The following is a 24,421-nucleotide window of genomic DNA, read 5'->3' as shown; positions in this document are numbered from 1 at the left end:
GTCGGAACACTAGGAAATTAAACAATAAAATACAGTTGATTTAGCGAGAAAAGGTGAATACAAGCTGATGTAACAGCTGACAAAATCTCCCCAAACAACCGCAAACATCAGGAAATTTAATTGGAGATTTTATCACTCATAGAGATCCTTATATATTACTCCTAGCTGATGCATTGCCATTGAAAATCAATGGTCTTTTCAACATTCATAGTAGAAACAACCAAAGTAACTCCTCTTAAATGATTAAAAAGTACTATTGTAACATACTCAAAAATACCAAGTAATTATATTCAAAACTATGTCAATATTGATTAAAACTAATCTAACTTAATTGTTAGAGTAGTTTTATTAAAATTGTTATAATTTCAGTAGTTTTAACTAGAACGGTTAAAAATGAAAATTCAAGCTACTTTGAACAGTTTTAATAAAAAATATTTTTAAAATATGAAACACATTTTTAAATAGAATATTTTTTAAATATAATAAGAACAATGGGCGCTTTTTAATTTTGCCCAAGTTTTATTCCTCATGGCGGGCCAAATTTATCAAACCCGGCCCATTCCAACCCGTAAAGAAGAGATTGGCGCGCCAGGTTGCCAACAGCCAATAAGATTGAAACAGGACCATCCATGCAATCCCTCTGTAACTGTAAGGCCGTTACTCGTTGTTCCTCTACGCTTCTGTCGTTTCGAATTATTCTTTTCTTCGTTTAAGTTCGTTTTACTAAATTGATTAAAAAAAGAAATTCAGAAAAATGTAATTAAATGCGGCATCCGACGAAGATATTTCATCCCGCTACAAAGTTCCGTTATAACAGGACCTGGAAAAATGTTATTTTGTCGGCCTTGAGGAGCGGCACAGCGCGATCTGCATCGGCCCGTTAACCAATCAAACTCATAACGGCACGAGGGATCGGTGGGCAACGTAGTGTGACGGGCGTGATCCGGTCGGAGTAACATCTGTGTCACGCAAAAGGGCAACCCAACAATAGTGGTAGTACAGCCAGGCAGCGTGTCGCCGTCCCCATCGCCCCTGTGGGCCCCATTCTGCTTCCCCACCCCGCTCCATGTGCTCTCAAAACTCTCGCGTCTCTCTCTCTCTCTTCTCTCTCTCCGCGTATTCTTCCACACCATGCTGCTCCTCGAATGCCCACTGAAACCCTAGAGCTTCCCTGACCATGGAGGATTTCCCGCCGCCCCGCCTCCCGGCGACACTCCTCCATTTTGTGGCTTGCGCCGCCGTTTTAATTCTCCTCGCCCTAGCGTCCGGCACCACCGGCGCTGAGACCGACCCCGGTGATCTGGCGGCAATGCAGGCTCTCGCCTCCGCTCTGGGCGCCGACCGCGCCCTCTCTTGGTCCCCCTCCTCCGATCCCTGCTCCTCTTGGAGCGGCGTCGTATGCTCCGGCGTCCGTGTCACTGCCATCCAGGTTGGTAATAAGAACCTCGCCGGGTCACTCCCCCCCGACGTACGCAACCTTACTCATCTCGTCCGCCTCGAGCTCCAGCAAAACCGCCTCTCTGGGAAGCTACCTTCGCTAGCGGGGCTATCCTCGTTGCAGTTCCTCCTCCTCCACAGCAACCGGTTCTCCTCCATCCCTGATGACTTCTTCTCCGGGCTTTCTTCTCTCCAGTCCGCTTTCCTTGATGACAACCCCTTCGCCCCTTGGAATCTCCCCGCATCCCTTGGCGATGCCGTTGCTCTTGTGAACTTCTCCGCCAACTCCGCTAATATCACTGGCTCCCTCCCTGACTTCTTCGCTACTTCCTTCCCTGGGCTTGATCACCTTGGTCTTGCCTACAACCTGCTCTCCGGTCCCGTCCCTGCAGCTTTTGTTGGCGCCCCTTTACGTTCGCTCTGGCTCAACAACCAGAAGGGCTCTGCCCGTCTGTCGGGCGGGATCGCCTTCATAGAGAACATGACCGCCCTCGAGGTGCTATGGCTCCAATCTAACGACTTCTCCGGGCCTCTTCCCGACTTTTCTAGGCTCACTAATTTGGCCGTTCTTGAGCTCCGAGATAACCAGTTTTCCGGCACTGTGCCCAGTTCTCTGACTGAGCTCAAGTCGCTGACTAAGGTCACGCTCACCAATAACTTGCTGCAGGGCCCTTTGCCAGTCTTCCCTGCTTCTGTGAATCTGGACCTCAAGCCTGAAAGCGAGAGTTTTTGTCTCACGAAACTAGGGAGGTGCGATGACCGTGTCAATCTCTTGCTGTCTGTCGCCAAAAATTTTGACTACCCGGTTCGTTTTGCGCACAACTGGAAGGGGAATGACCCTTGCGGGTGGGAGGCGATCACCTGCGACGGCAATGGCGACATCACTGTGATCAATTTTCAAAAGATGGGCCTTAATGGTACAATCTCACCGGATTTTGGTTTGTTCACCTCATTGCAGAAGCTGCTGTTATCAAGTAACAATCTCACCGGGACAATCCCCTCCACGCTCACCAATTTGATGGCGCTTAAGGAATTGGATGTGTCCAATAACTCTCTTTGGGGGAAAATGCCCAGATTTAGTCAGAATGTACTCGTGAGGACTGATGGAAATGTACATATAGGGCAGGATACTGTTGCTCCTCCAGGATTGCAACCTGGTACCATTCACAACGGAAGCAATCCAAACCCGAAAGTCTCTGCTGATGGGAATAGCAGCGGCAGTGGGAAGTCATCTTCTGGGCCTGTAGGTGTTATTGCGGGTTCAGTGATTGTCATGGTTGTTGTCGTCAGCCTTATTGCACTGTCAGGCTTTTGCTATTACAGAAGGAAGCAGCAGAATTTTGGTAGAGTTCAGAGTCCAAACACAACAGTGATACACCCGCGATATTCAGGGTCTGATGATTTGGTTAAGATCTCAGTTGTGGATTCAATTGCCAATGGAGGCACAAATGCAAGTGAGTCTTACAGCCGGACAAGTAGTGGTCCTAGTGATGTTCATGTAGTTGATGCAGGAAACATGGTGATCTCAATTCAGGTTCTTAGGAATGTCACCAACAATTTTAGTGAAAAGAACATATTGGGTCGTGGTGGTTTTGGTACAGTCTACAAGGGTGAGCTCCATGATGGTACCAAGATCGCAGTCAAAAGGATGGAAGCTGGCATCCTGGGGACAAAAGGCTTGAATGAGTTTAAATCTGAGATTGCAGTCCTCACCAAAGTTAGGCACCGGAATTTGGTTTCACTTCTTGGTTACTGCTTGGATGGGAATGAAAGGCTCTTGGTCTATGAATACATGCCCCAAGGAACATTGAGTCGACATCTTTTGGACTGGAAGGAAGAAGGACTAAAGCCTTTGGAATGGAAGAAAAGGCTAAGCATTGCACTGGATGTGGCAAGAGGTGTGGAGTATTTGCACAATTTGGCACATCAAAGTTTCATCCACAGGGATCTTAAACCTTCAAACATCCTCATTGGGGATGATATGAAAGCTAAAGTTGCAGATTTTGGCCTTGTACGCCTTGCTCCAGATGGAAAAGGTTGTTCTGTTGAAACAAGGCTAGCTGGTACATTTGGTTATCTTGCTCCAGAATATGCCGGTAATCCTGCCACCCAACTCTGAAATATTATATGATATGAACCTGCATGCTCAGAATTTCCCTTGGTCTATTCTGTAATATACAATCCTGATTAGTACCTCAATTCCCTATCTCTCCTACAATTAGTCATGCAACTAAGATGGTTTATAATCTTTGAATTCAGTCTTTATCCTATATATATTAGTGTTGATGTCAATGGTTACTGCTAGCATGCAACTAAAATGCTCATAGCCCTTGAATTATATGTTAATTCTATATTATTGCTATTATTTTCGTTCTAGTGTGCACCTGAATTACTGCACATTAACTAACTTTTCCATTCCTCCATTTTGAGAAAGCTAGTCAAGGAATTGCATGCTTAGTTAATTAATGCTATATTAGATACTTGTGATTTGGAAAAACTGAATACCGTAATCTTATGTTCAGATAATTTTTACAACTTATTATCTTATCTAGAATTTTTGTATTTTCTTTCCTTATTGTGTGTGTTAAATCAATATTTGTCATCTGGGTTTCTATCCTATGCACATTTAACCCTAGATCTATTATCCTAGTTCATAATGAATTATTTTTGGCTCTGTTTTTGAGTTTAATCTCTATACTCGAATTGGGGGTCAAGTACAATACACCATTCATAAAGTATTGATGATAATTGTTTATTGACTTATTTAGTTTGTATAGCAGGACTTACCGTAGAAATTTTCCTTAAAAAAAAGTCAATGACATTCAATGTTACTATGGTAGGATTGGCATCCCATCAATCAACATCTTTTAAAAATCAATCATAAAAAAGAAAAAAGTAGTTCGAAAAAAGAGAATTTTGCGGAATGCATGTGACAGTGGGGGTTATAGCTACAGGCTGTTTTTAAATTATTTTTCTGTGAATATACTTCTATGGTAGAGAAATAACTATCAGCCTCTAGTCGCACATAACTAAAAGGGGAGATTTTCATTTGTGGTTCTTAATTATGATGCCCAATTTGTTCTGGTCTGGATAAACTTAACAAGGCAGGGGTTACTTACCTGGCTTCCAGGAAGAACTCTATGTTCCAAATACATTGATCTTGATGTTTTGTTGTAATTGGTTCGCCTCAAGTTGTTATACTGATCATCTATATACATTCTTAGTGACGGGTCGAGTGACCACAAAGGCTGATGTTTTTAGCTTTGGAGTGATATTGATGGAGATAATCACTGGTAGGAAGGCTCTTGATGAGACCCAGCCAGAGGAGAGTGTGCACTTGGTCACATGGTTTCGAAGGATGCAACTTAACAAGGACACATTCCGGAAGGCCACTGACCCAACGATCGATCTTGATGAGGAAACCTTTGCAAGCATCAGCACAGTTGCAGAGCTAGCTGGTCATTGCTGTGCTAGAGAACCTCACCAAAGGCCAGACATGGGGCACTCAGTCAATGTCCTTTCATCACTCGCGGAGCTCTGGAAGCCATCCAATCCAGATTCTGAGGACAGTTATGGAATTGACCTTGACATGTCTCTTCCTCAAGCACTAAAAAAATGGCAGGCATTTGACGACAGCAGCCGTTTCGATGGAGCCACATCATCATTTGTGACAAGCTTGGACAACACTCAGACCAGCATACCAACAAGACCACCAGGTTTTGCAGATTCCTTTACCTCAGCTGATGGAAGATAAAATTAATGGAAGAGAACGAGAACTATGCAGTTCTGAGCTCTGTTCATTCTTGTGTATTGTTTGGCTTTGTTCATCATCACGTCTCTGTTTTTCCGTCTTGTGAATGTATTATGAAGGCCATCTGAGCTTGCTTCTCTTAAAACCTTCTCAGACCACTTCCTGCAGCTTGCCTGCTTTTAGTTTTATTAGCAACAGCTAGAGTTATCGACTTGCAAAATTGCTTTTCCCTCACTTATCTACCTTTTTATATGTGTTTGCATGTAGGCAATCATGCAGGTAATTTGCAGGTTTTATTCATCTACTCTCCTTGATAGCTTTAAATTAGCAAACCGGAAGCCGACCCACGCCACACGGAAAACAGTACATGGAGTGCTTCAAAAGGGTGACTCGGAGGCTCCTGACTTGTAGCAATTGGACCAAAAGGTAGTAGAGCACCACTGCAGGCTGGTGATGAGTATTGCTATCTTTATTTCAAGAATCATGTTACACATGTAATGTTCTGCGTCGGTTTCCAATTCTAATTTTTATAATCCACAGTTAGTTTTTAATGCGCCTCATTCGCTCCACTTTGTATGGATAAAAGCTGGCACTTCCGGATTCACTTTGTAGGCCAACGTGAGCACGGCCAAACGTGATGCTGAGTTTATGTTCTAGAATCAAGAAATCAGATGAGGCAAGCGGTTGACCAGAGGTAGTTACAATTAACTAAGTTACATTACTGTCATTTAGATTTTAATTATGTTATTTTTTTCGCATTTAAATATTAATTGCATATACTATCATTTAAAAATATTAATTATATATTGTAATTAAAAATTTCTAAAAATTAATAATTGATTAAATTCAGAAGCAATTCATACTGTATTATGTTATGTTAGATTCTTTAGGTCTAGCATCAACCATATGTTACTTTTACTGACCATGTGATGATGATAGGATGCGTTTCGTCCATTGCGGCGAAACCCCACAAAAAGTGATGAATGGTGTTATCATGTGTTAAATATTTAATTTCTTTGGCCCATCTCAACTTTCTTCCTTTGTTAAATCTATTTAGTTTTTTATTCAAGCATAATGATTTCTACTTGATCAAATAAGGATCTTATTGAGGTAATCAAGTGACCTACCTGAACAATCGGACTAGGCTAGCTCGATTGATTGGTCAGTCAAACCGAACTGATTCTTTGTCGAGTTAAGTCAGCTTCAACTAAAAGCATGTATCAGGAGCAGTCTACCTTCCAAGTCAAGGAAACAACTTTTCTTTGCATGAGTTGTCTTGCTGCTCCAGATTTCTTCCACTATAACTTGTTTGTTTCTACTTTTCACAATAATATGGTTGCTTAATTCAAACAAGATTTAGAACACTTGTTTGATTTTGCAATTAATTTATTGAAAGGAAAACAACTGGTAGCCTATAACAGCTTCATATGCTCTGAAAAATCTGCTAGTTTCGAACTGTATCGTTAATAAAATACCTATAGGTTCCAACAATGGGTCAGAGCTAGAACCAATGTAGGAAATTTATGAAATATCTGCAATGAAAGAGGAACTAGGCATGGAGCATTCGCAAAAGTAGAGCATAACTATTCATGCAGTAAATAAACCATTTTATGTCTTTTGAAGTTTAATCTTGCACAATCCAGAACATGCTTTTTCTTAGACGTTTGCAGTATAATTAATCAAGTATGCAAACCTCTTCATTATTTTAATATAATATATTGAAATCCTAGATGTAGCTGCGAATGCTCAAATGGTAGGCATGATTCAATTATTCCAAGCTCACCACCGTCTCTAGAACCTAAAAGCTCACATGATTTTCTACATTTAGTGTCATACATTACCTGTAAAAGGAGAATTAACACCTATACATACTGTAGTTAAGTTGAACAATATGATTAGTCACTTAATGACTCTCTGACCAAGAGCCATAGATGTTGACCTCTTAATTCACAAAGTGAAAGGTTGAATGGGTTTATATATGGAAGAAATTTAAAAATTGCAGTCTCTCTTCTAGATGTTGCTTGGTAGGTAGAAGTTATAAGTCAGCTTCTGGAGATGTTAAGATTCAAAAACACATGGATGCACATTCTTCATCTCAGTCACGGGATTCTTTTCGATATGAGCTGTGCGATATGTTCGATTTGTCAAAGTTCCATACTTTGAATCAACAGTGAATCGATCAATTGTTTGATTTTTGTATTGGCGCTTAGGCTATCAGGTATATAGATTAACCTGATCAGCTATCTCTTTAGATATCATTTTTATTAATTCTTTCTAATTTGTAAACCAAAACAGATAATAAAAAAGGAAGCTGCTATTATACTGATAATATCGATTGTCATGGGACATTATTTTTCTTATGCAAGTTCTTTTTCCTATGAATTAGGCTTACCTCAATCATATTACTACAAATGAGGAATCGAGAAAAAAAATATTTGTTAATAAAAACTCTATATTATAACTAAGATAATTGACTTAGCCATCAGATAAACTTATGATCAATAATGATCGTATCACAGAAGAAAAAGATCATTTAGTCTTCTTGCAACCCTAGGTAGATTAAGTACATAAGCTTTGTTTTTTATTAACATCAATTTTCTTGCAACTAAAATCATTATCCTATAACCATCTTTCAGATGGAATAGTGAATCTTTTTAACACGAATCTATTATTTTAAACATTTGGACACGTTTATATCATAAAATTTTATTTGGATAGTGATCTGGTCTGAAATAAAGGAAGGAACCAACAATCAGAGAGCTGATGATAAATTAGGGATCTTCGAGATTGTACTCATTGGTCGGAAATGCACCAACTTCCAATGATCTCTATGACACTCAAATAGAGTTAGAAGAGAGGTCAAGGCGGACCTTGATGTCACCACTCCGACGTTTAAATCAATTTCGATGATCGAAAAATAAAAGAGAAAAAAAAATGTGCATATCTATGTCCGTAGGAGTAAACTCTTCTTTATACTATCTGGTAGAGAGAGACGCGACCTCTCCGACTCCCACATTTGTCTCTCCACATCCTCACTCACTCATGTTCGGATTGAATGGATGTCATGTTCTCCACTTATGTCCTGGCACTTCGTGGTCCCACGTTCTTCGCATCCTTTGCTATCCACGTCATCTACACTCAAGTACATGCTGCGATAATACAGGGGCATTTGGAACTGAGTCAAGCATGAGAAATTAGGAAAAATCACATTGAAGGACTGAGGAGTAGGGTGTAGGAGAGTTGGACGTCGAGGGGTCAGACGAAGGGAAGTTGGGCGTCAACGAATTGGATGTATACTCCCACGTGAATCGATTAGTACCCAATCTTTGACTTGATCATACCTAGATGTCGATTTGGATCGAGTATGGTGTAGTCTTATCTTTGACTCCTAGCTCAGCTTAACTTTTAACTTTGACTTGGCCACGTGGGTGGTGCCGATGTCTCACCGCATCATATAGAAACCAATTCTAAGCTTTCCAAGTGTGAAGTTAAAACTACGTGAATATAATCAACACCACGTGTGAAAGTTGTTGAGAAAACCACATACATGATTATAGTCAGCGTTCATTTATTTGTTCTTTATGGAAATTATGATTCAGAGCATTCGAAGACTCTCAGTTAACTCTCAGGTGTCAAATCAATTAGCGAATAGAAACTAGATCAAATTTCACATATGTGTGAACTCTTGCAGACATCAAATATCGAAACAAAATAATGTGAATTGGAATTCAGTGGCCACACCACGTAGATACTTGGACTATCGCAACCTGCTCGAGTTTTGTGCTTGCTGCATGCCAAGCACAAAAACAAACGTGTCACACACATCTCAAAGCCTGTGACTCGTCATATATAGATCAAAACCAAGCATGTAGATTGACGTCTAATTAAACCCCTCCCTACTTATTCTATATATTTATAGACTCGTAAACAAGATTAATTCTAATTAAATAATGACATAAAATATATAGATAACTTTAAGCTAGCTAGCTAGCTAGTTTGTTTGTATGCCTTATTGTATAAATTTTATTTTAAAAAACTTAAATTAAAAAATATATAATATCTGAAATCCTATCAATATTGAGATCAACAAGTGGCACCAAAACGCGTTAGACAACTCATCAATAAATACCGTTCTAAATCTAAATAAGGGATGAAACAAAAATATAATTAAAGACACTTCGGATAATAATAATTAATACCGATCGATTTCTCAATGTGAATAGAAAGTACGCGCGTGATGGAACCTTCAACATTGAATAATTGAAATAAAAAAAGAGATTAAAAAGAAAATATGATCTTTGTTGAATAATATGATTAGTATAATATACAATTGAGATAAATAGATAAAAGGGCAGGGAGTTCTTAGGACGGTAAAGAAGTCAAGTCTAAAGTTGTTCAAGTTTATTTAATAAGCTAATCAAGCTAAATCAATTGAGTCTAAAATGAATATTTAAGCTTGAGTTTTGTTCATTTTGATATTTTAAATTTATTTGATTAATTAGAGAGTTAGATGTTATAATTTAGTTTTTTCTTTTTTAAAACTTTTTTTATTTATGTATAAATTTTATTAATGAATATAAATTATAGGTTTTATTTTTATATATTGTTCATAAATATTATTTATGAATAATTCATGATCTCTATTCATGAATAATAATAAATTAAATATATGCATATATATATATATATATACACATTTAAATTTATTTATTTTAATAATTTATTTAATATTATTTATTTAAAATAAATATAGATAACTTCTTACTTTTAAATTAGTAGAGAGAAAAAAATGTTAAGGAAACCGTGAGGCTTTATCTCTTCAAACTAAGTCCTCTAGTAGTTTTTAAAATATCAATTTTTAGGTTGGATATTCTAATTCTCAGCTGGATATTTTGGTTAATATTCTCGATCAAGAATTAAATTTTCATTTATAACTTCTGTAAAATAAGAGAAAGGATTAATCTGTAAATCTAGGAGATGAGCTCTCCTGTTTTTTTTTTTTTTTTTTTTTTTTTGAATTTCACATTCTTTTCTTTAAACATTTTGCTTATTTAACATTTAAACAATTTTCAATCTCTCTGGACCGAAGCTAGGCCGGATGAATTGAGCCGTGCAAGGCTCTTAAACCCCAATAGCCTAATTAACACTATTAAAACCACATTAAATGTGAAATTAGTGAAGGAAAGCCCCAAAAGATTAAGCCTAACTGCTTTTTAACAGTTCTTCACACCGTCTTAACACTACAACAAAAATGACTTTCCGCAGCGCGCAAATATGCTATCCGCAGCGCACATCGCACGCTGCACAGTTGCAAGCTGTTAAAAGTCATTAGGCATCCGCAGCGCGCAATGCACGCCGCGGATGATCTCATCCGCAGCGCACAATGCGCGCTGCGGATGTGAGCTTCCGCAGCGCGCAATGTACGCTGCGGATGTGATCAATCACAGCGCGCAATGTGCGCTGTGGATAAAATAAAATAATTAAACCATTCAAATCACAATTGTAAACTCAAAACTCAAATAATTAATAACATAAATACCACACACAAATACCATATAAAATTACACATTTATAATCCAACAATTATATATAACATTCACATCTGTTTTGATAAGCTTACAAGACTTTGTTATCTTGAACATAAAGAAAAACAGAAAATACATGAGGTTATGTGTATATATGTGCTGATACTTAGCACATATACACTTGTTGACTGGAAGAGCTTTCTTGCTGATGAATCTATCCTTGTTGATAAATCTCTGCGAAAATACAGAGTCTCTGCGAAGGAACATCTTGCTGATGAATCTATCCTTGTTGACTGGAAGAGCTTTCTTCTTCCCCTTGCCCGTCTTGGGTATCTGTGATCAGGGTAAAAACCATAAGGAGCCATGCATGAAAAGAGATGATGAATTGTATGCATTTGTAAAGTTGCAATACCTCGGTCCACATCTCCCTAACATTTTCGAGAACCATGTTGCAGTGGCGATCAAATGCTCTAACTTGACCAAGTAGTTTCTTGTTGTTCCTGCAATTAATAAGCACCTGTTGCAGAAAAGCATGGATGATCTTCTAACACTAAAAGTTTGTAACAGCAGAAGTAGAAAGCAAAGACAAATCACATAATTCATAAAAACACAACAGATGCCACAAAGCACACTTAGGCACTATATATGTTTCTATAAGTGATGGAAGATGATTTGCAGATAAGTATGAGGCAAAAGAACTCTTAAAACAAAGCCATTGATTCATTTGCAGATAAGTAAAGATGTTTTATAATCTATAAGAATATAAAGAATCCATTTACTCAAACATAATTGATTCAACATGAGACATAAACCGATAATATGGGTGGATCAGAATGGATGACACAATAAATTTACTCATTTTATTCACACAAAGTAACCACTACAAATTTATTATCATGTGAACCAACCAAATACCTACAAGTTTAAACCAGAGTCTAATAGTGAACAATTTTCTGGAAAAGGTTTATGGTTGAAGGGCCTCCCCCATTGTTTTCTTATTGTCCTCACAGCAACCACATCATAATTTTATGTAGAGTGAAGTGTCTTTCATCAGAACTACAAACAAACTCTTAGGAACCTTCAATGCATTTAAATGTGAAGTCAAGTTCAATGTGAATGATGTATCCAATATTGACAAATGTGAAGTCAAGGAGTTCTAAACAATAATACTTGATCATATCCTTTTAAAATGTTAGGTTTTTTTCACTATAAATGCACTTGAAGTTAGACAATAGGCCACAAAAAAGAATACTTTGATGCCAATTGAACATTTTCTTCCCCAAACCCATCACCATCAGGTCCATCAAAGAGATCAATCCTTTTATTTTCACTTGCATGCCTGTATCAACCAAAAGCAATTTATAAAGGAACTATTGCAAGGTTTAGTTAAGAAATCATAGCCAAATTGACAACTTGATGTGTGTGCAAGTGAAACAGAAGGATAAACAAGGAATCTTTAAAACCAAGTGTTTTTTGTCAAAAAACATTTAAAAGAATAACATTCAAGTTATATAGAACATTATATTCGCCTTAGTGGAAGGCCACATATTTTGTTCAAAAACTGCAAAATCAATGATGTTGCTATGAGCTCATAAACCATAAACTCAACAAAAGATAAGCAAAAAAGCATGAACTGGTAACTAGACTACATGCTAGAAAACTTAGAATAACTCAAGTTATATAGAACAGCCCAAACTAGTAAGCATTGAAAACTTAGACCAAATCAGCCCAAACTAGTAAGCATTGATGGAACCGTTTTTTGTGATTACTCTAAATAAGACAGACAAACAATTCATAAAGAATAACTCAAATTGCCTTAATAAATGAAAAATTAGTGATAAAACTATTAGAGTAAGAAAATAAAGATTGAATTGTTAACTAGACTAAATGCCACTAAATTTCAACCAGACCAAACCCTAGCTAGTATATCTATTTGCAAAAGCATTGATGGAAATGTTTTCGGTAATTACTCTAAATAAGAAAGAAAGATAAACTAAGAATTGCATTTATGATAAAAGGAAACATAAAGACTTTGCTTCACACGGATTCATCAGCTTGTGTTTGTGGTTCTCCAATTTCCAAATTGTAAACCTCACTAACATGGACTACCAAGTCTCAGAAAAGCAAGATGTTGATATTCCACTCCACATCAATGGTACATTTTATCAACAAGAAGGTCACCATGTTTTAACCAATCGATAATTAAGGAAAAATCATTACAACATTCTGCTGTAAACAGGATGAACTTGAAAAAAGAGGATAAACGCAAAAAATTTCATCAACTTCAGTCAAGGAAAAAATAAATAGCAGGGACAGAACTACTCACTGCTTTTTCAGAGCAACATATGAGTTCAGTTCTTTAATCTGTTCAAGCAAAGCGAATGAATTAATAAGTTGATGTTTGCAATAAAAGGATTATGTAATCAGATATTATAGGAGTTTGAAGAAAATGGCACCATTGATTGTTTTCATGTGAATTCCTAGTCTCCTCTTCCTTCATGACCCTTTCAAACTCCTTGATAAGTCTGATATACACAATTATGATTATAGGGTAGAGGCAACAAAAACAGTGAAAAAAAATATCACAGAGGAAACTAAATAATCATAGATAGTGACTATTCTTTAACAAAGAGTATATCTATGAGTGTACCTCTTGCATTCCCTCATCTTGTCAGTCAGTTCCTCTAACTGTCTACTTCGTCTGTTGGCATCCTTGATCTTATCCAGTTTCTGAAATCCATTTCTGCAAAACCATTGACCAACGTACTAAATCATTACAATATATATCCATAAGAAATCAGGACAATGAATCATTGTTATATGTCACTTAAATTATCTAAACATACTAAAATTTCCTCGAGCTTGGGGCGGAAGTCGAGGGCCTTCTCCTCGAGCTTATCATAGTCGATGTAGCCGGTCACGGGGCTGACCTTGTAGGGGAGACTCTCAAAATAGATGGAGGTTGCGGAGATCTTCTTACCTTCGGATGTGTAGTATCCGTGGGTGAGGTGGCCGCCGGATGGGAGGTCGAGGCCCATGAGGCGATCGTGAGGGTTGAGCAACGCGGTGTAGGCAGCGAAGTTCGCGGGGCTGCCGGAGTAGGGCTGGGCGTTGACGCCCCACTTGGAAGGATCGAGTCCATAGGCGGCGAGGGCGCGGGAGCGGCAGAGGTTCTCAATTGCATCGATGTGCTCGTTCCCGCAGTAGTAGCGGTTGCCGGACATGCCCTCGGAGTACTTGTTGGTGAGGGCGCTGCCGAGGGCTTCAATAACGGCGAAGGAGGTGAAGTTCTTGGAGGCGATTAGCTCGATGCCATGAGACTGCCGCCGCTTCTCGTGCTCGATCAGGTCATGGATCTCTTCGTCGGACCTTTTGAGCCGAGCGGTGCCTCATGCTTCTTACGCGGTGCTACGGTGCGGAATAAGGAGGATATGGTGCTGCGGTGCGGACGGTGTGGAAGACCCCGTGTTAGGGTTAATTAAATGTTATTTATTAATTAATTTATAAAAATATAATTATGTAAAAATTATAATAAATTATTTATTTATTTATAAAATATATAATTAACGTAAATATTTATAAAATATTTAATTAAAATAATTTTATAAAACATAAATGAAAATAAAATTTTTATAAACATAACTAAAATTTTTATTAATTCATAAATATAAATTTTTAACAGCGCACATTGTACGCTGTCAATATAAATTTTTAACAGCGCATATTGTACGCTGTTAAAAATACTTTTAACGGCGCACAATATGCGCTGTCAAAAATAATTTTAACAGCATACAATGTGCGCTGTTAAAAGTATTTTTAACAGCATATTATTGTTGCGCGCTGCGGTTGATAAACATATGATATTATCCGCAGCGCATTTTATTGGGCGCGCTGTCAAAGCAACTATTAACGGCGCGCCTATGATGTGCGCTGCGGATGACGCGCTGCGGAAAGTCATTTTTGTTGTATTGATGGAGTTGAAAAGAGCTGCCACGACGGTAAATTTAATGGCCTTGTTGGTGCAGGCTTAGGATTGGATTTGACGTCGTTAGGTCACCAGCAGACAGTACACTGTCTGGGGGCATTTCACCACTCTCAGTTACTATGTTTTTTTGCTTGATCAGTTTAATCTATATGGATTCCACACCAGAGCCATCGAGCCAAACTTGTTTTTTCTCGCATAAAATTACTTAGGTAATCATCTAGAATCTATATAATGTGAAGTTGTAGCTAGCAACATCACCGCCAAGTTGCCTCTGTTACAATATGAGAAACCTTGTGGCCAAAGAAATTACATGTAAAGGGTGGAACGTACAGCAGCATAAAGCAACTAACTAAAACCCTGCCTACCTCCAAGAACATGCATGCTTATATAATACATCTACAAGTAAATATACAACAAGAACTACTATCTACAAATAGACAGTTTGCCCCATAGATCGAGACATAGAGGCACAAGGACCACCATAACAGTCAACGAAATCAGGTAAAGAGCAACTGAATGGCTTCGTAGTACTTTCGGATGAAAAGATGAGTCATTATGGAAACAATTATGGTCGGCAGTCGATCTTGTAACTGTCTTAGACGTCCGTTTATACGGTTTATAAGCATCTGAAATGCATGGGGTACGATCTGCATGTGGAGAAACACAATATGTAATTTGTTGCTTCAAGGCTAAGATTAACTGATAACCAGAATTCTTAAGTTTCACTTTTTTACCATGAACAGAAAAACTCTCAGATTTATCAGGAAAAGCACAGCTTGAGCTTTGCTGGACTTCAGAAGTAATATCGTTGGCAGGGACGCCTTTCTGCAGAAAACTTAGTGTTAATGCTTCAAGAAGAGCAGAATATCCTGAATTTGTTTATGATTTGAATAACGACAATCCATTACCTGCATTATTGTGACTTCCTGTACATGGTTTGAGCTACTTCTTAATTTACTATTCAAACAAGAAAACAACCTAACTTTGCATTTCCTTCGTAAAATGATTCTTATTGCTGAATAATCATACTGGGTTAAAGACTTCTTGGAGTTTAGGTAGTGCCGACCTTTAACTGACTTTCCTGTCCTGTTATTGAGCAGTTTACCTTCCTTTCTAGCAGATCCATCAACATCCTCACACACTAATTCCAAAACATTTGTTGGTTTTTGCTGTTTTTCATGATCATATATACTGGTGTTGAATTCACTATCAACACTGGGAAATAGCACAGCACGCTCCAAATGCATCCTTCTTGCAGTGGTTCCCTGCAGGACATCTGAATTTGGCAGAATATCGGAACCACGAGATCTGATCTCAATTCCATTCCCATCCAAATTATTACTACTGCCAGCGATATTTTTCTGGCTGTTTGAGTTATCAATGTTACCGAACATGTCTTGTGAGGGATGAATAAAGGAGGAAATTGATTGCACTTGTGTCTTAATGCTGCCATGAAGATTTAAACTTGCATTTCCTGTATCCAACTGGGGCTCCAGAATATTTGAGAGGGAAAATGTACCATCAAACCAATCAAAAGATTCAGCATCTGCAGGTCTCTGTATTTTGAAGATAAATGAAACAAGAAAGTCAACAGTTGTTGCTAATCATCGCTCAATTCAATTAGTAACTTACCTGAGCTAAAACTACTGTAGTATCTAAATCACCAGCCAACCCTACATTGTTCCTTACAGATGGTGAGTCCAGCAACCTGTGTCTGACCAAATTCTCACCAAATGAATAGTTTTCAAAGGTTGCTGTAGCAGAAACACTTTCGTCTTCCTTGAGCATCGAATTCAAGAGATCATGTAGAGAATCTTGCTCAGCTCTAACAACAGGAACCAAACCATTATTGATATTACCAAAGAAAGGGTGGTCTGTGTAAGGTAGCATTGGGGAGCTGATGTCAGGGAAATAACTGGAATCTGTTTGTTGGTACTCTAGATTGGAAAACTGAGCTAAAACATCCTGCAAAAGTTCAACTTGTGATTTTGAAGATTGCATATGCATTATGAGTCAAGAGCAAAGTGGACAAAGATAGTCATACGAAACAAAAGACACCTTCTCTCCGGCTTTCAACTCCTCTTTCTCTTGTGAAGCCAAATGGCAATGGCTCACATCTGGCTGCACAGAATAAGTAGTTGAATGATCAGCCATATCCTCAAACTGCTTCATGATACTATCTGGTTTCTTTTCAAATGGATCCATTGAGGACTCTGGTTGTTCTTGCGAATCTGATTTTGGAGAGTGATGATTAAGTGAAGTTCCATTTTCCTCCAAGTCAACTGTTCCATGCTGAAAATTATCAGGAGAGTATTTCTTCGAAATTGGAGAGCAATCACCAGTTCCTGTTTCCTCAATGTTGGAGTTGGAACTAGTTTCTTCAGGTTTCTTAAATAAGCGATAGAGAACATAACCACCCTGCAAAATTACAAAAAGACAATAACTCTTAGTCTCTTCCCAAACAAAGAAACAACAACTACTTCAGCTAGTATTAAGTACCAGACATAATATCCCCAAAACACTATCCACAAACAGATATGATCTAAAACTCAATACAACAGAACATGAATATCAACTTCATGTACACATAAATATGATCTTAATGTTGTACTACAGCAGAACATGAATATGATCCGGTCCGAGATCAAATTGATGTGGTGCAGAAATCTCACCGCGGTTACACGGCAGCAGAAATCCTTCCCACAACAAGGAGAAATGACATCGATGTTTTTTCCTCGCTGTTCTTCTCATGGCGGAGTTGAATTTGCGGAGAATAACAAACATCAAAAGGTTGAAGTCATCATAGTGTTTCGATGAAAAGGGATAAAGTAATATGAGAGGTTGAGTTAGACACCCCCTTTTTGCGCGGAGCATATACTTGCCCTTCTATAAGTGTGAGGCAAATGAAGAGATCATGGAAAGGTGGGGAAGAAATAGTGGGCGAGTGGGGATCATGACCCTATCTGCCTTGGAGATGTGGGGAAAGAGATAGTGGGCGAGTGGGGATCATGGCTCCTGTCCACCTATGTCTAACTGAATCGGGTGAATGGAACTTGGTCGGTCGGTCAGAACTCAGAATGACTTGTAGTAGCCAGGATGACTTCAATATATGGTGAGTCGGCATATCAGGAGTCGGAGTGCTCAGCTTGTCGGCTCGGCTCGGCTCAGGAAGTCAATAAGTCAAGAAGCCGGGAGTCAAAGTGCTCGATAGGTCGGATCGACTTTGTTAGTCGACAAGTCAGCATTAGAGCGCTCAACAGGTCGGCTTGACTAGGTTTTTCGATAGGTCGGCTTGACTCAGTTTGTCAGTAGGTCAGAGTTGGAGTACTGGCAGGTTGGATCAACTTGGTCGGCGGGTCGGCATCAGAGTGCTTGGTAGGTCGACTCAATTCAAGAAGTCGGGAAGTCGTGAACCTACCACATGGCACCTGTGTAGATCAAATATTGATTTTGCTATCTAGATTCTAAGTTGACCGAGTCAAGGGCCCACAACATGAACCCTTACTTTACCTTCACATCACAAGCATCCCCTTCAAATCTAATTGAAGGAGATGTAGTCCGACTAACTGAACAATTGCAAATCAAAAAGACATGACGACTTAGCTGAATTAGAGAAGTCCTCCACCATGGATGGCAAACAACAATATAACTTCATTAGAAATGGAAAAGGCATTATTAAACCTGTGATTCTGCCCAGAGCAGAGGAGATGAAATGGCATCGATCGCCTTTGTTCGAGATAGAGAGCTAAACCGATAGACTCCTTGGTCCGAGACCAAGAGAGTTATGCCAATGGATGCCTTGGTCCGAGACCAAGGGAGTTAGAGTTAATGCTGATAGATGTCTTGGGCCAAGACTAAGAAAAATAAACTCGATCCGCGATTATGTTTGAGTCGGGCGAGAAGTAGTTCGATCCATGACTATGTCCGAGTCGGGAGAAAAATAACTCAATCCGCAACTATATCTGAGTCAAAAGCGATATGCCGATGGACGCCTGTCCGAGACAGGAAGTTAAAGTCGATGGATGCCTAACCAAGACAGGCAGTTAGAGTCGATGTTGATGGATGTCTTTACCCGAGACTAAGGGAAATAAACTCGATCCTCGACTATATTCGAGTCGGGAGAGAAATAGCTCGATTCACGATTATATTCGAGTCAGGAGAGAAATAGCTCAATCCGCGACTATATCCGAGTCGAAAGAGAAATAGATCGATCTACGACTATGTCCGAGTCAGGAGAAAAATAACTCGATCTGCGACTATATCAGAATTCGGAGAAATATGTCGATGGACGTCTATCCGAGACAGGGAGGTAGAGTCGATGGACGTCAGTCCGAGACAAGGAGTTAGAGTCGATGGATGCCTTGGTCTGAAATCAAGAGAGTTACAGTCGATGTCGATGGATGCCTTGGTATGCGACCAAGCGTAATAAACTCGATCCGCGACTATGTCCGAGTCGGGAGAGAAATAGCTCGATCCGCGACTATGTCTGAATCGGGAGAGATGTACCAATGAACGCCTGTCCGAGTCATGGAATTAGAGTCGATAGATGCCTTGGTCCGAGGCCAAGAGAATTAGAGTCTATGCCGATGAACACCTTGGTTCGAGACCAAGGGAAATAAACTCGATCGGCAACTATATCTAAGTCGAGAGAAAAATAGCTCAATCATACAACACCGAATGCTCGCGGAGTCAAGAAGAGAATAAACGACTCAATCTCGTTACTCTCGAGTACTCATAAAGTCGGAGAGAGTAGGATAAGCTCGACCTCATGAGTACCGAATACCAGTGGAGCCGAAAAGACAATGATAAACTCAATATCATGACTCCCGAGTACCAATAGAGTTAGAGAGAGAATTATAGACTTGATCTCACGATTCCTGAATACTCGTAGAGTCGAAGAGAGTAAGATAAGCTCGATATCACGATTCTTGAGTACCAATGGAGTTGGAGAGAGAATGATAAGCTTAATCTCACAATTCTAAAATACTAGTGGAGTCGAAGAGAGAATGATAGACTTGATCTGATGACTTGGACATTGGAGCTACGTCTTGCTGCATTGACAAGAAGTCCATACCAACCCAAGTATTAGAAGAGAATTCCTACACCGTTTTCATTAGCGGCATCAACTCCAAACAAGCAGCCAATTGGAAATTGAAGTCAGGTCAGATGATAATTGGAGAAGATAAATTTAGAATTCCCTTTACTTACTCTTTTGACATGACTCTGGGCGAGGGCATCCAAATGGCCCTTGGATGCAATTTCATAAGAAGTATGCAAGGTGGACTGCAAATTGAAGGTAATGAAGTTACCTTTTATAAAAATATAACCACTATTGCTACAAATCAGACTGCAGCATCAGCAATTGAGGAGTTAAGCTTGGAGGAGATGGAGTATGTGGAAATACAAGAGAAAGTATTCTATACAGGTACTCCCTCTAACACCAGTATATTGATGAAACATGGAAGACTTTTAGACAGGTTGAAAAAACAGGGCTTCATTGGGGAAAATCCCCTGCAACACTGGGCCAAAAACAAGATCCTTTGCAAGATAGAGATCATCAATCTTAAGTACCCCTGGAGTTAGAAAGAGTAGGATAAGCTCGATCTCACGACTCCCAAATACTAATGAAATCAGACAGAGAGTGATAAGTTCGATCTCACGACTCTCAAGTACTATTGAAATCAAAAAGAAAATGATAGACTCGATCTCACAACTCCCGAGTACCGTGGAGTCGGAGAGAGTAAGATAAGCTCAATCTCATGACTCTCGAATATCAGTAGAGTCGGAGAGAATAATAAACTCGATCTCACGACTCTCGAGTACCATTAGAGTTACAGAGAGAATGATAGACTTGATCTCACGACTCCTTAGTACTCATGGAGTCGGAGAGTAGAAATAAACTTAATCTCACAACTCCCGAATACTAGTAAGGTCAAAGAGAATAATAAGCTCGATCTCACAACTCCTGAAGACCATTGGAGTCGGAGAGATAGTGGTAAGCTCGATCTCACGACTCACGAGTACTAATGGAGTCAGAGAGAGAATAGCTCGATCCATCAACTCCCGAATACCTATGAAGTTGGAGAGAGAATAATTCGAACCCTTACGACTCGACACCAGGGTACCTTGCAAACCGAGGCACGTTAGCCCAATCAAGCGGAAGCAAAGAGGGGATTGTCCAGTAAAAGAAAATGACGACGATTACGATAACATATGAACAATCATACAGAAAGGGGCATTACTTTTGAGGAGACAATTTGGAAAATGAAAAACAAAGGAGACTACAGACTGCAATTAACGCGGCAGAGAGGGGGCAAAGATTTGGATCATACCACGGATCTCATAAAAGAAATGACTGCAATAGTCGCATGCTACGTCTAAGAAGACGACAAAGTGGATGACGTCTCATCACATGAGGCCGCATTAGCCACAAGAAGAAAGCATAATAGATGTGTCCGGAGTTTTCGACTGGACAGTTTAGGAAGACCATCGGAGTGGACACTTCTTCCTTCAATCTTCAAATCCTTGACTTCAACATCTTTCGTTCATTTTCCCACATACGACGCCAATTTAATCCAATTCGAGATCAAATTTGATGCGGTGCAAAAATCTCACTGTTGTGACGCGGTGGCTGAAATCCTTCCCGCAACAAGAAGCGATGACGTCAACGTTTTTTCCTCGTTGGTCTTCTTGCGGTGGTGTCGAATATGCGGAGAATAACAAACATCAAAGGGCTCACCGGGAGTTGCCTCGACAAAACCACTCTGATGCCTAAGTCATCATAGTGTTTCAATGAAAAGGGACAAAGTAATATGAAAGTGATGAGTTAGAAAGCCCCCTTTTTGCGCGGAACATATACCTAGCCTTTTATAAGTGTGAGACACCTGTAGAGATCATGGAAAGGTGGAGAAAAAATAGTGGGTGACTGAGGATCATGGCCCTATCTACCTTGAAGAGGTGGGGAAGAGATAGTGGGGAGTAGGGAGTGGGGATCATGACCCCTATCTGCCTGCACAACCGGGTTAATGGAACTCGATGATGAGTCGGATCTTGGAATCACTTGTAGTAGCCAAGATGACTTCGACATATGACGTGTCGACAGATCGAGAGTCAGAGTGTTTGGCTCATTAGCTCGCTCGGCTCAAGAAGTCGGAAGTCAGAAGTCGAATTGCTCAATAAGTCATATCAACTCTATTGGTCGGCTCGAAATGCTCAGCAAGTCGACTCAACTCGGTTTGTCGACGGGTCAAAGTCAAAGTGCTCGACAGGTCAGATCGACTCTGTTGGTTGGCGGGGTCGGCGGGGTTGGCGGGGTCGGCGTTAAAGTGCTTGGCAGGTTCGTTTGACTCGGGAAGTCAAGAAGTCGTGAACCTACCACATGGCCCCAATGTTGATCGAATACAAATTTTGCTATCTAGATTCTAAGTTGACCGAGTCAAAGGCACACCGCGTGAACCCTTACTTTACCTCTGCATCAGATCTTAAACTTAATTATTCTCTTCTAAAATTCTATGTATTTGCATCATATATGCACCTACAGCAGCCAAAGAACAACTTAAGATACTTTTAGCTATGATAAGTACTGCAAACTATAAAAGTACAAATAGCTTGTTTGCTTGTCTAACACATACTATTTCTCAAACTGAAGTAGATAGTTGTTTACAAGATAGCTTTTTACTATAGAATCACCTTAGCACTTTCAAACGAGAAATTTGCTAATGCTAGCTAGCAAAGCTCATAAGCGTCTGCCAATTAAAATCTAGTTGATGACGGTCAATATCTAGAAATTAAGAATGCTATCTTCTCTTCCATCTACTTGATAATTTCATGAAGCTCTTACACCATCTAACTCATAAAAAAGACATTAATTCCTTTATTTATGATGAAAAAAAGAAGGAAGTAGTAAAATGTATGTAAGGATACCATCATCAAGATCTCCACTACTTCAGCGCAACTAAAATCAGCAAGAATCTTTATTATGATAACTCTGAACTTAGGAGGTGACTCAAATATTAACCCCTTCCCAGACACACAACCAGGAGTTTAGATTCTAAATGATCAAAGTAATTATGAGCCAAACAAGATCCACAATAAAAAGTTAAGAAGTAAAACGTCTTGACATTTTGAAATACTAATAACTATCTTAATGCAACTCCAAGTGTGAGAAGCGGTCATCAGTTCAAGGTAATTATACTTAAAGGTTTATTTTTTAATGACGAACCTTGTGCTGATCAGTCTATTATTTAAGAGGACAGATTTTGGAAGTTAATATTACTAAACTCTTTTTTTAAAAAAAAATTAGCAAAGGGCCACATAACTTGAAAAAAATAAAAAGAAAATACAACTTGAGTCCAAGAATTTACCTTGCAACTTACATGAACTCTTAGATGAAAGGTGTTGAAATACTAGGTTCTAAACAACTAATTGGAACTCCCATGTGTAACTCATGAACATCACACGTTCCCTCCCTTAATTCCTAGGTTATTAAATGCGACATGACCTTCCAAACATACTGGGCCCGAAACATATATGGTAAGAATGAGGACGGACACACATGCATTAAATAAGTACACTTCTACGTGAAGCCGTGAAGGGCCGCTCATCTCATGTATAGAAAACTAGCATTTTCGTGACTCAATGCTAGACATAGAAACAGACAACATTTCTCCAAGCAACACTTTATTCCAGGAATAAATCCTCGAGCAAAAGCCCACCTTTTTACCGGGCCCCTTTCAGCTAAGATTCATATAAAATTAGCAACAGCCATAGGCCAAGAAATAGCAAGAAAGCAGAAAAACATAGCTCCAACCTGGTCACCGGATTCGAACTCCGGCTCAGTTGTGCGGTACTCGTGGATGATCCAGTTGGTGCGCGAGCCATTGGGAGCGCGCCCACGATGGAAAACGAGAGTCTTCTTCATGCCGATGGCATCACGCTTCTCGGTGAGGACGGTGGCCTTGGATCGGATGACGCGGTCTTTCCCCGTCGCCTTCCAGTACCCGGCCTCCGTGGCCCTCTTAGACCGGAGCCCGTTAGGGTACTTCCTGTCCTTTGGCGCGAAGAAAAACCACTCGGGATCATCCGACTTGATCAACGACTTATCTGCGCGGCAAACCAGATCTTTAAAACAAATTCAGCATCCGACGGCGAAACTGGGGAAAACCAAAAGGAAGGTACCGGGGAGATCCCAGGGTTCACACTTGCAGACGTCAATCTCGGGAATGACATCGTCGCCGGGCTCGATCCGGCCACGGATCTTGCGCTTTAGGTAGTGGTTTATGAGCTCCTCGTCCGTGGGGTGGAAGCGGAACCCCAGCGGCAGCCGTTCCATCTTGGGGATCTCCGTCATCTTCGCGGTAGCCGCTCCAGCTCACAGCCGCATAAAGCAAAATTCTCCTACGATTTCGACGAAACCCTTGAATCCCTTGATCGCAATCAATGCTGCAAAGTTGTGGGTTTTATGTTAAAAAAAGGACGGAGAGAAAAATTACCCCGAGAGGAAGAAAGCAAAGCTTGCGTGGGAAGTCACGAATGGGCGCGGCCGTGGACTGCGGTCAAATAACAGAACCAATTAGAGAAAATACCCCCTAGATGTTTATGAAATTACAATTATGCCAGCACGTTTACGTGGTTGAGCTGACGCGGTGTGACTGTGTGAGTGGGAGTCGGGGAGTGGAGCCCGCCTTAACCCGTGATCGTAGATGCTTACCTTTGAACCGACCG

General features: G+C 39.8%; 3 protein-coding genes and 1 long non-coding RNA gene across 6 annotated transcripts; 1 reads left to right on the top strand and 3 right to left on the bottom strand.

The window, feature by feature from the left end:
• The first annotated feature begins 1,136 nt into the window (after nt 1–1,136).
• LOC141840776 (receptor protein kinase TMK1-like) lies at nt 1,137–5,408 on the top strand. Its single transcript, XM_074728838.1, has 2 exons — nt 1,137–3,533; nt 4,662–5,408. The coding sequence occupies exons 1-2, from the start codon at nt 1,178–1,180 to the stop codon at nt 5,189–5,191; spliced, it is 2,886 nt and encodes a 961-aa protein (XP_074584939.1). The 5' UTR covers nt 1,137–1,177; the 3' UTR covers nt 5,192–5,408.
• Nucleotides 5,409–10,788: 5,380 nt separating this feature from the next.
• Nucleotides 10,789–13,647, bottom strand: LOC141841924 (uncharacterized). Its single transcript, XR_012602837.1, has 6 exons — nt 13,560–13,647; nt 13,364–13,456; nt 13,170–13,238; nt 13,040–13,077; nt 11,126–11,230; nt 10,789–11,046 (listed from the first exon to the last, which is right to left on the bottom strand). It is a non-coding gene; the product is annotated as an uncharacterized LOC141841924 (long non-coding RNA).
• Nucleotides 13,648–13,679: 32 nt separating this feature from the next.
• On the bottom strand, nt 13,680–14,102 carry LOC141837263 (serine hydroxymethyltransferase 4-like; the record flags this gene model as incomplete). Its single annotated transcript, XM_074724701.1, has 1 exon — nt 13,680–14,102. A coding segment is annotated over one exon (423 nt), but the record flags the coding sequence as incomplete, so codon positions are not given.
• Nucleotides 14,103–14,875: 773 nt separating this feature from the next.
• Nucleotides 14,876–24,215, bottom strand: LOC141841923 (uncharacterized). Of its 3 annotated transcripts, XM_074730122.1 has the most exons (8): nt 24,190–24,215; nt 23,876–24,094; nt 23,508–23,800; nt 16,757–17,116; nt 16,331–16,663; nt 15,607–16,254; nt 15,433–15,523; nt 14,876–15,345 (listed from the first exon to the last, which is right to left on the bottom strand). In XM_074730122.1, exons 2-8 carry the CDS (start codon nt 24,045–24,047, stop codon nt 15,122–15,124), a joined length of 2,121 nt encoding a protein of 706 aa, XP_074586223.1. In that variant the 5' UTR covers nt 24,048–24,094; nt 24,190–24,215; the 3' UTR covers nt 14,876–15,121. The 3 variants fall into 3 exon arrangements, with proteins under 3 accessions (XP_074586223.1, XP_074586222.1, XP_074586224.1); XM_074730121.1 differs by lacking the exon at nt 24,190–24,215 and having other exon boundaries at nt 23,876–24,143; XM_074730123.1 differs by lacking the exon at nt 24,190–24,215 and having other exon boundaries at nt 23,508–23,818; nt 23,899–24,127.
• Nucleotides 24,216–24,421: the final 206 nt, after the last annotated feature.

This window comes from Curcuma longa, chromosome 11 (genome assembly GCF_044706935.1).
Source record: "Curcuma longa cultivar G26 ecotype Majalengka, Jawa Barat chromosome 11, ITB_CL_G26_1.1, whole genome shotgun sequence".
Classification (NCBI taxonomy): Eukaryota; Viridiplantae; Streptophyta; class Magnoliopsida; order Zingiberales; family Zingiberaceae; genus Curcuma; species Curcuma longa.
The sequence above is the reverse complement of the archived record's forward strand: the minus strand, read 5'-3'. Positions and strand labels throughout refer to the sequence as shown.

What these genes read in the sequence shown, in the direction of transcription:
- LOC141840776 (XM_074728838.1), top strand. Translation starts at nt 1,178, where the DNA reads ATGGAGGATTTCCCGCCGCCCCGCCTCCCGGCGACACTCCTCCATTTT. An exon ending in TCTTGCTCCAGAATATGCCG is followed by an intron (nt 3,534 to 4,661) that starts GTAATCCTGCCA and finishes ATACATTCTTAG; the next exon opens with TGACGGGTCGAGTGACCACA.
- LOC141841923 (XM_074730122.1), bottom strand. Translation starts at nt 24,047, where the DNA reads ATGACGGAGATCCCCAAGATGGAACGGCTGCCGCTGGGGTTCCGCTTC. An exon ending in TGAACCCTGGGATCTCCCCG is followed by an intron (nt 23,801 to 23,875) that starts GTACCTTCCTTT and finishes TTTGCCGCGCAG; the next exon opens with ATAAGTCGTTGATCAAGTCG. An exon ending in AGTTCGAATCCGGTGACCAG is followed by an intron (nt 17,117 to 23,507) that starts GTTGGAGCTATG and finishes GTAATTTTGCAG; the next exon opens with GGTGGTTATGTTCTCTATCG.